Below are 17,382 nucleotides of genomic sequence, written 5' to 3'. Positions count from 1 at the left end.
TTATATCCCTGTATGAATTATTATCATTATTATTATTTTTTGAGACAGAGTCTTGCTCTGTTGCCCAGGCTAGAATGCCGTGGCGTCAGCCTAGCTCACAGCAACCTCAAACTCCTGGGCTCAGGCGATCCTTCTGCCTCAGCTTCCCGAGTAGCTGGGACTACAGGCATGCGCCACCATTTCCGGCTGATTTTTTTCTGTATATATATTTTAGTTGTCTAGATAATTTCTTTCTATTTTTTTAGTAGAGACGGGGTCTCGCTCTTGCTCAGGCTGGTCTCGAACTCCTGAGCTCAAACAATCCACCCGCCTCGGCCTTCCAGAGTGCTAGGATTACAGGCGTGAGCCACTACGCCCGGCCCTGTATGAATCATTTTAATCACTTACACATTTCAGTCAAAATTTTGGTAAAAGCTGGGAAGGAGAAGAGATTTTAGATCTGAAGGACCTGTCAGGGAGAGGTGAGAAAGATTTTAATCTGTAAGAAAGTGAGCCTACAAGGTAGAAATGTGTGGGGATTATAAAAGAATACCAAGCTTTATCTACTTTGTAATTTGCCTTGGACTCTAGTAGCTTTCAGACTTTTTTGACTGCAAACCAAAAATCAGAAATAAGCCTTTTATTTTGTGAACCATCACACGCACAGTGTACTCATCTGTATGATTGAAATAAAAGTTTTACAAACTAATACTTAGCTGTGATGTGTGTGAGGTACCCTGGTATTTTCTATTTTATTTCATTTTAAAAGAAAAATAACTGGTTGCTGCAGCCCGCTAAATTAATTGAGTGACAAATGGGATACAACTGGCAGTTTGAAAAACATTGCATTCATGTGTTTTAGAAGGTACTGCTTTCCAGTCCATTTTATCTCGTTCTGTAGCTGTTAATTCATGGTCCCTTTCTAATACTGTTCTCTGTCCAGTAGATCCCTTTGAGGCAGAGGTGATAACTTGTTAATTCTTGTCTTTGGCACCTTTAATTTTAGCTTTCTGTCTAATATCATTTAATGTATTTTAGACCATATGGATAGCCACATCTTTCTGAGATTGCGATGTAATTTTTCAACTAAGCCTCTCAGGGAAAGAACGTGGAGTGGGTAATCATTTAAGGGGGAAATCTGAGGATGGGCTTGTAAATCTTGGGTATCATTTGTCTATTTACTTATGGGTAAGTAGATTAATGCATAAGTATCTTACCACCTTTAAATGATTCTTGTTTTGAGCTGATCAGTAAGCACTTCATTTTACTAGTTTCTTCAGCTGCACAGAAACATGAAACCAAGAGTTTGATATTGTCAGTATAATACTGTTTAATTTTATAAATTTTGCTTCAACTCATGTAATTCTTATTTTTTGATGCTAAATTATTTTTAAATGCTTGAGTTAATAGTACATTTATTTACAAGATTTAAAAATCAAGAACAAGATTCACAGTGAAAAGTCTGTCTCTTTTCTGTATTCCAGCTTCCCCCCTCCAAACATAATAGCTATGGCTAATTCATTGTAAATCTTTTGGTGTTCTTGTTTTTTGAAACATAATCTTGCTTTGTTGCCCAGGCTGGAGTGCAGGGGCATGATCTTAGCTCACTGGAGCCTCGAACTCCTGGGGCTCAAGTGATCTCTTGCCTCAGCCTCCAAGTAGCTAGGACTATAGGCGCATGCCACCACATCCGGCTAATTTTTTTAATTCTTTGTAGGGATGAGGTTTCACTACATTGCCCAGGCTAGTCTCAAACTCCTGGCCTCAAGTGACCCTCTCGCCTTGGCCTCCCAAACTGCTGGGATGACAGGCATGAACCACCACACCCAGCCTCTTGTAAATCTTTCAGTTTTTTTATGCCCATCCTAATAAAACACTCTTTATTCTATGTATTCTTATTTCCTTTTGCCCTATTAGAAAAGATTGTATGCTACACTCCCTTTCTGCCCTCTTGATTTTATCATGTATTATCTTGGCGATATCTTTGTTCTTCTTTGTCGTTTACAGTTGCCTGAATTGTATATGGCATTTTGCAGGCCTCTAAGTTTATCTTTAAAACAAAGTCCCAGCTGTAGAATTGCTGAGTCAGAGGGCATATGTGTTTGTAATTTTTGGTAAAAATTAACAAATTGCCCTCCTACAAGTTTTGTGCTAATTTACATGTCCACCTGCAATGTATAATGCCTATTATTTCCAGTTTCATCGCCAGTACAAACTTTTTTTTTGAGACAGTGTCTCACTCTGTTGCCCAGGCTAGAGTGCCGTGGCGTCAGCCTAGCTCACAGCAACCTCAAACTCCTGGGCTCAAGCAATCCTCCTGCCTCAGTCTCCCGAGTAGCTGAGACTACAGGCATGTGCTTGCATGCCCGGCTAATTTTTTCTATATATATTTTTAGTTGTTCATGTATTTTCTTTCTGTTTTTAGTAGAGACAAGGTCTCGCTCTTGCTCAGGTTGATCTCGAACTCCTGAGCTCAAAACAATCCACCGGCCAGTACAAACTTTATGAGACTTTTTTGATCTCTGCCTGTCAATAAATGAAAAGTGGCATGTTGGTATAGTGGTAATTCTCATATTGTATGTTGGTCAACATGGTTCATGTTTACTGCCACTGGTAATACTCTCCAAAGTAGGCCTTTTCAAAGTTATTCCTATGTCACTTTGGCTTTCAAGGTTTACATTTTATTTGAGAGGATGAGTATATTAATTCAGTGTCTATGTGGTGTCATATTTTTGCAGGCTTTGGCACATCTTCCTCATTTTCAAACCCACCAGCTTCATCCTTCAAATTTGGTATCCCATCATCCTCTTCTGGACCTTCTCAGACTTTAACAAACACTGGAAACTTTAAATTTGGAGATCAGGGAGGATTAAAAATAGGTATGTCATCAGATTCTGGATCTGTAAGCACCATGAGTGAAGGCTTTAAATTTTCTAAACCAGTAGGAGATTTTAAATTTGGAGTTTCATCTGATTCTAAACCTGAAGAAGTTAAAAAAGACAGTAAGAATGATAATAATTTTAAGTTTGGACTTTCTTCTGGTTTAAGCAGCCCAGTTTCTTTAACTCCATTTCAATTTGGGGTGTCTAATCTTGGACAGCAAGAAAAGAAAGAGGAACTGCCTAAATCTTCATCTGCAAGCTTTAGCTTTGGTACAAGTGTTATTAACACCACCCCTGCTGCTACTAACACCACAGTGACCTCTGAGAACAAGAGCAGCTTCAGCTTTGGAACCATAGAAACCAAGAGTGTTTCAGTGCCTCCTTTCACATGTAAGACATCAGAAGCAAAAAAAGAAGAAATGCCTGCCACCAAAGGAGGATTTACTTTTGGCAATGTGGAACCTGCCTCTGTGCCATCTGCCTCAATGTTTGTTTTGAGAAGGACAGAAGAGAAACAGCAAGAGCCTGTCACTTCTACTTCTCTAGTTTTTGGGAAGAAAGCTGACAACGAAGAGCCAAAGTGTCAACCAATGTTTTCCTTTGGGAATTCAGAGCAAACCAAAGATGAGAGTTCTTCAAAATCAACGTTTAGTTTTAGTGTGGCAAAACCATCTGAGAAGGAATCGGAACAGCCAGCAAAGGCCACTTTTGCTTTTGGGTCTCAAACTAATACTACAGCTGGTAAGTATTAAAGTTTTTTTTATAAGATATCTTTGATATCCCAACAAATGAAGCAAGTCAAGGAATGTTTACACAGTTGAACATAGAACATAACTGATAGAGTACAGAACTCTTTGGGAAGGTGGCCTAGGATTTTCAGTTTTAACTGCTGTAAACCCTTGTGATTCTCATGAAGTTATCTTCAGATATAATTTTGAGGAATACAGCTCTAATGGAAAGCCTAGAATAGTGCACAATTATATATATCTTTCTCCCTTTTGTTTGGGCTTTTATAATCAGGATTGGCGTATACTACCTGAGAAAATAGGGATTCTTAAGCTCATGAAGTGTTTTCTAACTAATGTAATTTTTATGTAGAAGACTTTATGTACAAATAGTTAAAATACAAACTTATGATCAGACATTTAAGAAACACAGACAACAAACATAATTAATCCCTGAGAAAACAGGTGATTTTGAAAGCTAAAATCCTAAAGAAAAAAACGAAGTAGCATCCTTACAAGCTAAAAAACATGGTTGGTGAAATAAAATTATTCTGTGTACTGAGATGCAGGAATAACATAGCTGAGAATCAGATTAATGAACTGGAATTTCCCCAAACATTGCAGAAGTACAAAGAGATTGATCCAAGCTAGATCCACAAGTTCCTTTTGTATAGGAGTGCTTAGAAGATGAGAACAGTATGGAGGAATACCAAAGAAGTGACAGAAGAAAATTTTCTCTTTTTTTCTTTCTTTCCTTTTTTTTTTTTAACCAAAAACAAAAACTCAGATTGAAGAAAATTTTATAGATATAAAGACATCAGTCTTAAAAATGGAATGATCCCCTCATTGACAAAGACCAGTGAAATTTTAGGACACCAAAGCCAAAACCCTGAATACAAATAGGTGTCAGATTAGCATCAGACTTCTAATTTGCAACAACAAATGCTAAAAACAGTAGAGCCGTGCCTCCAAGTGAAAATGGTCTTGAACCTAGATTTCTATTACTAGCCAAATTTGTTAAACTTGAAGGCAAAATATAGTTGATTTCAGACATACAAAGGATCAAAAGTCGAATGCCTATGAACACTTCTGAATAATAAATTGGAAACACTCAAAATTAATCTAAGAAAAAGTATGGAATTTGACAAATAGCCATGAGCATTTTTTGTCTATCAGATATTTACTTGGACATGTAAAAACATCCTACAAAGAAAATCAAAACTAAAATTACCTCTCATTTGGAAAGGAACAGAATGAGATAGGGTCTAATCAAATTTGATCATGAAATCACTAGACTGTGGTAGACCTTCTCACCCAACCTCACCTTAGCCAACTTGAAAGTGAGCCAGCCAGTGAGCTCCATTTTGTGTAAGTCATACTAATGCCTATAGCACACTGTGACCAGCCCTGGCTTGTGTATAGTAATGGAACCAAAAAATTACTGGAATAGTGGGGGAAAAAACTGTTCAGCTAGGTGGCTGGATTTAGGATCACCATATAAAAATCAAAAGCTTTCCTTCAAATCAGCAATAAAATGGCATATCTCGTTTGTCTAACATTTTAAATTTTTTCTTTTTTTAAAAATTAAAAAAAAATTTTTTTCAAAATATTAAGGGAGCACAAATGTTTTTTAATTTTTATTTTTTTAAAATATTGGATGCTTCCCCAATTTGCGTGTCATTCTTGCACAGGGGCCATGCTAATCTTCTCTATATCATTCCAATTTTAATATATGTGCTGCCAAAGTGAGCACTACATGGATAGCTTTTGTAATGCTTGAGTCCGGACTATAAGTGTGCCCATCACCTGAATGGTGTTCATAGTGTTCATTGTACCCGTTAGGTAGGTTGTACCCCTCCTTCCCTTCTGTTTGATTTCCATTGGCTTTTATTTTCTTCTGTACACATGTGTGCCCATTGGTTAGTTCCAATAACATTTTTAATTTGCATTTTATAACAACAACAGAACTTGTAACATGCTGAATAATTAAAAGACATAAAAGGCGTACTTGTTTCTGGGTGAGAGATCTCCCGTCCCTTCTTATAATTTAAGTTCTTAGAGCAATTATTGTGGAGCTTGACAAGCTAAAGCAATTGCAAAATTCACACGGGACTGCAAACTGGTACAATCTCTGTGGAAAATAATATGGAGATACCTCACAGAGCTACAAGTAGAACTACCATTTAATCCAGCAATCCTATTACTGGGCCTGTACCCAAAGGAAAAAGACATCCATAAAAAAGACATCTGCACTAGAATGTTTATAGCAGCACAATTCACAACTGTAAAGATGTGGAAACAACGCAGGTTGCCCATCAGTACATGAGTGGATTAATAAAATGTGATATATGTATACCATGGGGTTCTACTCAGCCATAAAAAACAATGGTGATCTAGCACCTCTTGTATTATCCTGGGTAGAGCTGGAGCCCATTCTACTAAGTGAAGTGTGACAAGAATGGAAAAACAAGCACCACATGTACTCAACATCAAGTTGGTGTTAACTGATCAACACATATGTGCACATACAGTAGTAACATTCATCAGGTGTGGGCAGGTAGGAGTGGGGTGCAGGGTATGGGTATATTCACACCTAATAGGTATGGTGCACACGGTCTGGGGGATGGACACACTTGAAGCTCTGACTTGGGTGGGGCAAAGATAATATATGTAACCTAAACATTTGTACCCCTATAATGTGCTGAAATTAAAATATATAAATTAATTAAATACATTTCAGATGGAAGGAAAAATATGCAAGAAATTTTGGGGAGAAGGGCAGGCACACAGGCAGGTTTGCCCTACTAATAATAAACTATACTATAAGTTACAGTAATTAAAACAATCTAGTGACGATAACAGTAGAGGAAACAAATGTACGTGTATTTGGGAATTTAGTGTACCATAAAGGTAGAACTCTACAGATCAGTCACAAAAAATGTACTATGTGCTTTGGAGAAAATTGACTATCCATTTAGACATGCTGAAATTATGATTCTGCTACATATTGTAACATAAGTTGTAAAATCAATATATAGATATATAAAAGTATAGCTATCTTCCACTTTCTGAACTTGGTATTCAGACAGTATCTCGTTAAATTTGGATTTAAGAGATAAATTTGGATTTTTATTTTTATTAACCTGAATGGTGAAGGCCCTCCTGCAATAGAGGAAATCTGTAAGTTGTAAAAGAAAAGATGGATATATTTGGCTTTGTCAAAATTTAGTATTAACAGATGTCTGTTCAATGAATAAATCTATATAAAAAAGTTAATATTCTTTTTTCTAGTGAATTGATTGTAGGGTAGGAAAAAGAGCTTTTTGAGACAATTTGTTCTTAAGCATTTGTTTCTTAATTTCTGTCTTACAGATCAAGGTGCAGCAAAGCCAGGTTTTAGTTTCTTGAACAATAATTCCTCCAGTTCAAGTACACCAGCCACTTCTGCTGGCGGTGGCATATTTGGTAGTTCCACCTCTTCCTCCAATCCACCTGTGGCTGCCTTTGTGTTTGGACAGGCCAGCAATCCTGTGAGCAGCTCTGCCTTTGGTAACTCTGCTGAATCCAGCACATCTCAGTCTTTGCTATTTTCTCAAGATAGCAAACCAGCAACTACATCCAGCACAGGTACAGCTGTCACCCCATTTGTCTTTGGTCCAGGAGCCAGCAGTAATAATACTGCAACCGCTAGTTTCAGTTTTGGAGCTACAACCACATCTAGCTCTGCAGGTACGTTTCTTTTATATAAAAGGAAGAAAAAAAAATATATATATATATGTTGTAATGAAATGGGCTTTAATTATAAGTGTGTCAGTTTTTAGTGAATAATATAGCAGGTTATCACAAAACTACATGAATGCCTTTAGGTCATCTATATACCAGGGAGGTTTTAATTATTCATTATGTGGAATAATGTACACTTTGTGTTCACGTTTAATATATTTAACTCTTGGAAACAATTTTTCTAATCTTAGAAAGTGTAATATTTATTTTTTTTAAGTTTTTGAAATATTAAGTTGTAAGTAACCAGACACTGGACGTTGTTTTATTAGATATCAGTCTTTAGTATACAGTATATACATGTACACAATATGAGGCAGTTTCTGTACATATTAAATTTTTGGTGGAGATTATCTTAGATATATCCCTTTACCAAAAATTGTTGGCTGTGGAGGTGGGGAGTGGTTGTTAATTGAAGTTTTTGTTTATGTGAATTCTGTGTGTTTCATATGGTAGAGAGAGTTATATTTTTAATCATTATTTAAGAGTTACGTTGATGGAATTTGGTTAGCAAGGTAAGAGTGTGAAAAGAAGCTTGAAATTTGTTTGTGGGCTTACAGAAATTTCCTGAGGATAATCTCACTTTAGCCACTGTGGTGATTTAAGCATTTCCTTCGGCCTCCAGGATCCTCCTTTGTATTTGGAACTGGACCTTCAGCACCATCTGCCAGTCCAGCATTTGGTGCTAACCAGACCCCAACATTTGGACAAAGTCAAGGTGCCAGCCAGTCTAATCCCCCAGGCTTTGGATCTATATCATCTTCAACAGCATTATTTTCTGCTGGTTCTCAGCCTGCACCACCTGCTTTTGGGACAGTGTCAAGCAGTAGCCAGCCCCCTGTGTTTGGCCAACAACCTAGTCAGTCTGCATTTGGCTCTGGAACAGCTCCTAATTCCAGTAAGTGTGTACGGTGATGTAGTTTGTCTCTGTACTTAGGTTTTGTGTGTCTTAAAAATATTTTCTTTGAACCTTGAAACCATGCCCATGTCTTTTTTTCTTATTGTCTCTTGTACTTGGCAGATTAGAGAGGTATATGTCTAATTTACCTATACACAATATTCCCAAGTTTCACACAATCATAACTTTTTAAGGATATTAAAGTATATTTTAAAGTGTTTCTTACACTTTGACTTAGGTGTAGCATTCACTCATTCTCATTTGTCCTCAACTCTGAATTTTGAGGCTATAAAGCTAGATTTGAACTGTATTTTCTGATTTTTATGAATGGATTAACTTCAGGAAGTTATACCCCAGTTCTAATACTCTCTTCTTGGATAGTCCCTCTGAGTTGTCCCATGATACTTTCTATTTAATAATGATACTAGCCTTTGCACTTGCATGTACAAACAAAAGTTTCCATGACCTTTTAAATATGACTAATCATACTATATTAAAATGTTGTATTTTCTCAAAATTGTACTAGTTGATATTTTTCTAATTATGAAATATAACCTAATGTGGAAAAGGGCATAAAACATAAATGAACAGCATAATGTTGAAGCAAATGCTTGTAACAGCCACCTGGTAGCCCCTCTCTTTTGATCGCATTCCTCTCATTTTTCTTCCACTCTAATGATGACCACTGTCTTGTCTTTTATGGTAATCACCTCTTGGTTTTATTTAAAGTTTACTGACGTATGCATTTCTAGGAAATATAATTTTCCCTGATTTTTGTCTCTGTAAATGGAATCTTACTGTATACAATCTTTTGATTCTTGCCCCTTTCACTCTGTTAGGTTTATAAGGTTCATCCATGTTATTGCATATAGCTTGTTTATTGTCATTGCTGTAGAGTAAATCATTGTATGAATATACCACAACTTACCTGTTTACTTTTAATGGATGTTTGAGTTAATTTTAGCTATTAGGAAATGCTGTTCTGCACATTCTTATATATATACCTTGGAGCACATTTGCATGTTTTTCTAGTGTATATACCCTGGAGTGGGATTGCCAAATTAAAAGGATTGTATATCTTATACTTTAGAAGGTAACAAAACTTTTCCTTATGGATTGTGCCAGTTTACATCCTACCACCATTGTATGAGAGTTCTCATATTTGGATTCTATTTTATTTCTTGCTTTCTTTTGTTTTTGTGAATTCTTTTTAACCTTTTTTGGGTCAGTTTTTGGTTTGGTTGCTTGGCTTTTGCTTATGGGTTTGTAAGAGTTCTTTATGTATTCTGGATATTGGTGCTTTGTCAGTTAATAGAGGTAGCAAAATGTCTCTGTTTTATGATACATATTAACCATCTTAATCAGAATTCCTGTCTGCCCCCCTCCCCCCAATACTGAATGGAAACATTTAAGAACATTTAGATTTTTTTCACACAGGTACCATTTCCCTCTATCTTCCTAATGTAGAGACACTGTATGGTTAGATCAGTATTCTCATTATGCAGATACTGGTTATTGCTGAGCCATATGGTTTACTATGACTTTCTTTCCTACACAGAATTTGTTTCTCTGACATCAATGATTCCTTCTCTTTGTTAACATTTTCTCTATACCCGTCACTAGTTAAAATCTTAACTCCCGTTTTATCATTTCTATAAGTCTCTATTCAGAATTTTCAAACACATTAACTGTTTTTCAGTATCTGAATGATTTTTTCCTTAAAGAAAAATACTTTTATCCAACCACAGATTAAAACGTGCCACTTTATGCAAAGAAGGTAAAGAACAATCAGTTGTATAAACTTAAAAAAAAAAAAAGTCAACTTTCAGAAATGTTCTTTCCAGTTAAAGAATTGAGAAAAAGCTAAAAAGGCACCAAAAATTGTAGTCACACTGTTGCTAAAACTTGGGAAAACAGCATTTCAGAGTTGTGGTCCTCAGTTCTTCTGTAACAAGGTAGAATATGTTAGAAAGTTGTAGGCTCTGATGTAGCAGCATAGCTACCAAGAAAGGCCATACGTCAAAGTCCAGTGAAATTCATTCCCACAGAAAACACAAAGCATTTATTTTACTAGGAATAGAAGCATACTTTTAGTAATAATCAAAAAACATTTTTGATAAAGATTAAAACTTTACATTTTCAGTTGATACATTATATTTGTATATATTTATGGAGTGCATGTGATATTTTGTTATGTGAGTACAGTGTGTAATGATCGAATCAGGGTACTTAGGATATCTATCACCTCAAACATTTATCATTTCTTTGTGTTGGGAACATTTCAGATCTTCTAGCTATTTTGAAATACATGTTGTTAACTATAGTCACTCTTGTGCACTAGAAGTTATTCCTTCTATCTATTTTGGTGCCCAATAACCAACCTCTGTTCACCCTTCCACCACCACCCGTACACACACCCTTTCCAGCCTCTGGCAATCATCATTCTATTCTTTAACTCCATGAGATAAAAAAATTTTTTAAAAAGCTCCCATATGTGTGTGAGAACATTCAATATTTGTCTTTCTGTGCTTGGCTTATTTCACTTAACATAGTGACCTCTAGTTCAAACTATATTGCTGAAAACAACAGGATTTTATGTGAATTTTTTTTTATGGCCAAATGGTATTCCATTGTGTATATATACACCACATTTTTTTTTTTTTTGAGACAGAGTCTCGCTTTGTTGCCCGGGCTAGAGTGAGTGCCGTGGCGTCAGCCTAGCTCACAGCAACCTCAAACCTCCTGGGCTTAAACGATCCTCCTGCCTCAGCCTCCCGAGTAGCTGGGACTACAGGCATGCACCACCATGCCTGGCTAATTTTTTCTATATATATTTTTAGTTGGCCAGATAATTTCTTTCTATTTTTAGTAGAGATGGAGTCTCGCTCTTGCTCAGGCTGGTCTCGAACTCCTGACCTCGAGCGATCCACCCGCCTCGGCCTCCCAGAGCGCTAGGATTACAGGCATGACCCACCGTGCCTGGCCTACACCACATTTTTTAATCCATTTATCTAGTGATGGACACTTAGGTTGCGTCTATATCTTGGCTATTGTTAGTAGTGCTGCAGTAGGCATGGGGGTGCAGGTTCCCTTTGGCTATTGTTAGTAGTGCTGCAGTAGGCATGGGGGTGCAGGTATCCCTTTGATAATATTGATTTCCTTTCCTTTCCTTTGGCTAAATAGTCAGTAGTGGGATTGCTGAAATCATACGGTAGTTGATTTTAGTTTGAGAAACGTCCATACTGTTTTCCGTAATGGCTGTACTAATTTGCATTGCCACCACACCGACAGTGTATAATAGTTCCCTTTACCTTGTTAGCTTTTTTTTTTTGGTCTCTTGATAATAGCCATTCTAACCGGAGTGAGATGATATCTCATTGTGGTTTTGATGTGTTTCCCTGATGATTAGTGTGTTGAGCATTTTCTCACGTGTTTATTGGCCATTTGTGTGTCTTTTTTTGAGAAGTGTCTTTTTAGCTCTGTTGCCCACTTTTTAATGGCATTATTTGGGTGGTGGGTGTTTTTCATCTTGTTTTTGCTGTTGAGTTGTTTGAGTTCGTTGTATATTCTGGATATTAGTCCTTTGTTGGATGAATAGTTTGCAGATATTTTCTCCTGTTCAACAGAGGTTCTTCACTACATCGATTGTTTCCTTTGCTGTGCAGAAGCTTTTTAGTTTAACATAGTCCCACTTGTCTATTTTTGTTTTCATTGCCTGTGTTTTTGAGGTCTTAGCCACAAAATCTTTGCCCCTAGACCAGTGTCCTGGAGTGTTTCTCCTATATTTTCTTCTAGTTTTATAGCCTCATGTCTCATGTTTAAGTCTCCAATCCATTTTGAGTTGATTTTTATATATGGCGAGATGTACAGATCTAGTTTCATTCTTCAGCATATGAGTATCAAATTTCCCCAGCACCATTTATTGAAGATGTCCTTTCCCCAGTGTATGTTCTTGGCACTTTGTTGAAAATCAATTGGTTGTAAATATGTGGATTTATTTCTGGGTTCTTTATTTTATTCTATTGGTCTGTGTGTCTGTTTTTATGCCAGTGCCATTTTGAAGTCAGATAATGTGATGCCTTCAGCTTTGTTCTTTTTGCTCAGGATTGCTTTGGCTATTTGGGCTCTTTTGTGTCCTCAATGAATTTTAGGATTGTTTCTTCTGTTTCTGTGAAGAACGTCATTGGTATTTTGAAAGGGATTGCATTGAGTATGTAGATTGTGAAGGAAATCAAAGTATTTTTACCCCAGAATATATTTCTTTGACATATTTTGAGATGATGGCCAAAGGGCTAGCAAACAGGTGGCCCTGCAAAGCTGCCTTTTGTGGGGGAATTTGCTCTGTAGAGAATCTGCACTGATGCAGCCAGGCCTTCCTTCCCTTGTCCACATCTGGGAAAGATTAACTGAGAGTCTGACATCTTTAAAAAAGTCTGAAAAGAAACGTTTATCATCTATTCTCTCTGAGCAGCCCTCAGTTGAAGCCCTGAGTTTTCATCTAACAAGACCACTTTTGCTAGCCAAGTCTTCTCCTCCTGCCCATAACCTGTCTTACCACTAAAACCTGATTTACTCCCATAACCTGTTTTTGGCCATGCTCTCTGAGCCAGCATTCTCTCTGTAACCTCAAAATGGTATATAAGCTTTTGTACTCCATTGGGAGATTGGGTCTTCATTCCAAAGGTTCCTGTGTATATACATTTCATAAATTTGTATGCCTTTTCTCCAATTAATCTACCTTTTGTGAGTTGATTTTTTCAGTGAACCTTCAGAGGGCAAAGGGTAAGTTTCCTCCCTGGCCCCTACAATTGCCTTTGGGTAGTGTGGACATTTTTACAATATTGACTCCTCTGATCCATGAGCATGGGATTTCTTTCCGTTTGTTTGTGTCCTCCTCAGTTTCTTTCATCAGTATTTTATAGTTTAGAATGCTTCACAAATTTGCATGTCATCCTCATGCAGGGACATGCTAATCTTCTCCATATCATTTGAATTTTGGTATATGTGCTGCGGAAATGGGCATTGGACGAACTTTTCTCATGGGATCTTTTCACCTGTTCCTCCCACCAGGCTTTCTAGGCCTACTGTTTAACTGGCTCTTGGGGACACTCTTTTTACCATTATCTTGGAGACTCCTTTTAGCTTCTTACAGGAACTTCTGTTTCCTGCATGTTATGTCTTTATCACTCCCTTGTTTTTGATAGAGCCAGCCACATCTTCAGTGATTTCTTGAGGGTTTGGGGAAGAAAAATTTGAGGCTGTGCATTTCTGGAGGGATCTTTACTCTGTCCTTATGTTTGATAAGATTTTGGTTGAATATAGATTTAGATTAGAAATAATTTTCATAATTTTGAAGATAGTTCTCCATTGTAGACTTCCTGGTTTCTAGGATTGCTTGTGAAGTCTGTCCTGATCTTTGCTTTTTGACCTATTTCTCCTTTCTGAAATCTAGTTAGAATCTTTCTTTTAACTCCATTGTTCTGACACATCAGGGGCATGCCTTAGTGTGGGTCTTTTCTTTTTTTTTTTTTTTTGAGACAGAGTCTCTCTCTGTTGCCCAGGCTAGAGTGCTGTGGCATCAGCCTAGCTCATAGCAATCTCAAACTCCTGGGCTCAAGCAATCTTCCTGCCTCAGCCTCCCAAGTATCTGGGACTACAGGCACACGCACCACCACACCCAGCTAATTTTTCCTATTTTTAGTAGAGAAGGGTGTCTTACTCTTGCTCAGGGTGATCTTGAACTCCTGAGCTCAAGCAATCCTCCCGCCTTGGCCTCCTAGAGTGCTGGGATTATAGGCACCCAGCCTGTATGGGTCCATTTTTATCTATTGATTGTGTAGAGAATGCAGCATGCTCTTTTGTGAACTTCAATTCTTGGGAATTTTCTTTAATTATTTCTTTGAAGATTTTGCCCCTCATTCATTCATTCATTCTTTTGGGTTTTTTTTTTTTTTAAGCTTCTATTCTCTCCTTTTCTCTACCTTTTGTATTTTGAAGAGATTTGTCTTTTTATTAATACTACTACTTCTATTGAGATTTTACTCCCACCATTATGACTTTAATTTCTAAGTGTTCTTGTTTTCTGGATGTTTCCTTTTTTTATTCCTCTGGTTTTCATGGATGTAGTGTTTACTGATCTCTTGAGGACATTAATGGTGAGGTTTTTTTTTTTTTTTGAAAGTTTTGTTTCCTTGCTTAGTGTTCTCCAAGTTGTTTTTCTCTATTATTGTTTTGGTCTCAGTGTTTCTTCATTTGTCTCTTAGAAGGAAATATTTAATAGGGACTTAGGAACAGAAGCTATGTCCCGGGTAGCGGCCAGACAAGAGATGGTGTTTCTTACTAAATACTATCTTCAAATGTCTGATACTCCTTGGTATCTAGTCATAGTTTTATGAGTATAGGTTACCTAAATACCACTTGAATCCTTTGTACATTGATAGGGCTTACAGATGTCACATTTCATTGAAGGTTTATCTAGCTTTATTTTACTTGGGAAAATTAGGATGTTTAGTATCATTATTAGATCTTTCTTCTTAGTCTGTCAGATTCCCCAGAGAATATGCTTCCAATCTCCTGCTTGGTATCAGAGAACTTCTGCTTACCAGTGTTCTGTGAGCCAAGTTAGGGAGGATGGCTAGAGCTCTCTGTATTCATTTTATCAACCTACTCTTAATTCCTGTTTTCAATATGCTGTTCTTGCCTGAAGGGGCAAGAACACTATGCATGTTGTGCCCCAGTCCAGAGACTTCTCCAAAGACTAAATTATTGTTCTGCTGGGATGAAAGAGAGTTAGCATCTTGTTTGGTGTTGGGGAGGGATAGGTCTTGGTATCTACTTCTGATACAGATATTCTACCATCCTTCCTTTCTTTTTCTTTTTTTAGTCCCACCTTCATTCTCACTTCCAGAGGTACCTGGAACCTAAATCTTTTGGGTATGTTTAGTGTAAATGGAATTGCTTCTGTGCTTTCCCTGCTGCTAGTGTAGTATCAGCTCCAGTCAGCCTTCCGGCTTCGAAACTTCTGTTGCTGTTGTCTCCTCTTTCCCCATCTTTGTAAAAATCCCCTTACTGTTATTTTAATGCACTTTTCAAAGAAGATAGAGCTTAATATGTTGATTCTGCTATCTTTAACAAAGAATCTACTCTGTCCTTTTTTCCTTGATCACAGGTAAGTTGTGTGATTTGTTGGAGGTGTCAAGTATGTACTGTTGTATGTCAGTGGAGAAAATAGTTTTGTTTTTCTTTAGATTAAGAGACCATAAGGGATCTTAACCATTTACATGTTTTTATATGTAGAGGTCAGTGTCATTACTAAAAAACTATCATTTTGCCCTAACGAAGTACTTTTGCTTTAACTATTGTAGGTTCGTTTTTCCAATTTGGCAGCAGCACAACAAATTTCAACTTCACAAACAATAATCCATCAGGAGTGTTCACATTTGGTGCAAATCCTAGCACACCTGCAGCCTCAGCCCAGCCTTCAGGTTCGGGGGGCTTTCCTTTTAACCAGTCTCCAGCAGCGTTTACATTGGGGTAAGCGAACTTTTTGTTGCAATGGAGAATTTACATTGGTAAGAGTGTGTGCATATGTGTGTTTTGTTTTTAAAAGTCACCAAGATGCAATATAGTTTTGATAAAATATGTTTTCCAACATCAATTTACCACATTACAATTTGGTGGACGACATTATAGGCTGAGAAAAATAGCAGTACAGTGTGTGTGCTAGGTGTAGCATCAAATGTGTTTAACAGTGTCTTTTTTCCCCCCCTTTGTTATTGGTCATATTAAATGTTTTGATTCTGAAATTTTGCTCTGGGCATCGTGTCACATTATAAAGTTTTTATTTTCACAGGTCAAATGGGAAAAACATGTTCTCTTCTTCTGGAACTTCGGTTTCTGGTCGCAAGATTAAGACTGCTGTTAGACGCAGGAAATAAAGGTCACATTGGTGTTATACACAAGGATTTTAACAACAGCTGGTGCCCTGCTTTCAGATACTGGATTGTGCTATGTGATGGGGTTTTCTGAAGTCAGATCTGCCTAAGGACTTCTTTAGTTTTTGGAATTTTCCTACTTTCTCTTTCTTTATGGAAGCCCCGTCCCCACCTCACCCACCCTCTTTTAAAAAAATAATAGCTAGACTGGTGACTGATTCTTCAGCAAAAATATTTTATGTTCCACCAGATTATTCACTGATTTGACATAGTCTGGCTGTACCCAGGAATGGAGCCTGCACGGCAAATGGCTTTGTATAGAACTTCTTTGTCTGCACCACTATATGCGTTGATAAGCATTTGTGGAATGCATTGAAATTGTAATTATATCTGAGGAATTCTGTATAGATTAGAATTCTGTATAGATTAGAGGATGTTGAAATGAATGATTTCTATGCCAAGTTTGTGCTGGTGTATGTGTGAAATGAGTGAGTTGGGTGTATTGTGCACTAAAATTTTCTGATAGAGGAAGCCTGATTAAAGAATGGTCCATGCTAAGGACTTGTTAGATCTAGTTCATTCTCCATTTAATAATTATATGCTATTTCTATATTTTCATTCTTCTATCACCTGTCTTGCCTTTTTCATTATTTTATTATAAAACTTGTGTAAATACAATTTTGTTTCTGTACTTTTTTGGCATAACATAAATCTGTGAACTTGAAATTTGAATTTTATGTTAGAAATTTTTTTGTTGTTTAGTCTTGTCTCAGATTTTATTATGTAAATCCCATTATTCAAAGTTGCCTAAATCCATTTAGAAATCTTAAAAAAAAATTGGGAATTCTTAAAGTTGAATTTATTGGCTTTTCTGATCCAGTTTTGTTTGGACCAAAAACCAGTATTGTACAAAGTATTAAGCATATATTTTTATATTTACTGAAATGGACTGTGGTGACTTTGGATAATAAGGAAAAGTTTAATATTAAAGCCATGTTTATTACAGTATAATTAACATGTTAAACTATGGGATAAATGCCATCAATAAAAAAATTATGACATACTTTTTGTTCTAGTTTTAACTCATTATGAAGGTACACAGTATTAATGGGAGGGGACTTTTTTAAAATAAAGGGTTAACAGTGGACAATTAGAAGATAAATTCCAAGGAATAAATTTAAGTG

The 17,382-nt window shown here is 36.8% G+C and overlaps 1 protein-coding gene and 2 non-coding genes across 3 annotated transcripts in view; 1 reads left to right on the top strand and 2 right to left on the bottom strand.

Annotated features, from left to right (window-relative positions):
- The window catches only part of NUP153 (nucleoporin 153), a 79,737-nt gene extending 62,476 nt beyond the window's left edge, over positions 1-17,261 (top strand). The window contains exons 18-22 of the mRNA XM_045551846.1: positions 2,718-3,602; positions 6,959-7,315; positions 7,992-8,264; positions 15,629-15,797; positions 16,117-17,261. Coding sequence (XP_045407802.1) covers positions 2,718-3,602; positions 6,959-7,315; positions 7,992-8,264; positions 15,629-15,797; positions 16,117-16,201 — 1,769 coding nt within the window. The 3' untranslated portion in view covers positions 16,202-17,261. The remainder of the gene's footprint in view (positions 1-2,717; positions 3,603-6,958; positions 7,316-7,991; positions 8,265-15,628; positions 15,798-16,116) is intronic.
- LOC123638973 lies at positions 5,233-5,339 on the bottom strand. Its single transcript, XR_006735543.1, has one exon. It is a non-coding gene; the product is annotated as a U6 spliceosomal RNA (small nuclear RNA).
- On the bottom strand, positions 13,182-13,287 carry LOC123639016. The gene has a single exon (XR_006735586.1). It is a non-coding gene; the product is annotated as a U6 spliceosomal RNA (small nuclear RNA).
- Positions 17,262-17,382: the final 121 nt, after the last annotated feature.

Source organism: Lemur catta, chromosome 5, assembly GCF_020740605.2.
Source record: "Lemur catta isolate mLemCat1 chromosome 5, mLemCat1.pri, whole genome shotgun sequence".
In the NCBI taxonomy this organism is placed as follows: domain Eukaryota; kingdom Metazoa; phylum Chordata; class Mammalia; order Primates; family Lemuridae; genus Lemur; species Lemur catta.
The sequence above is the reverse complement of the archived record's forward strand: the minus strand, read 5'-3'. Positions and strand labels throughout refer to the sequence as shown.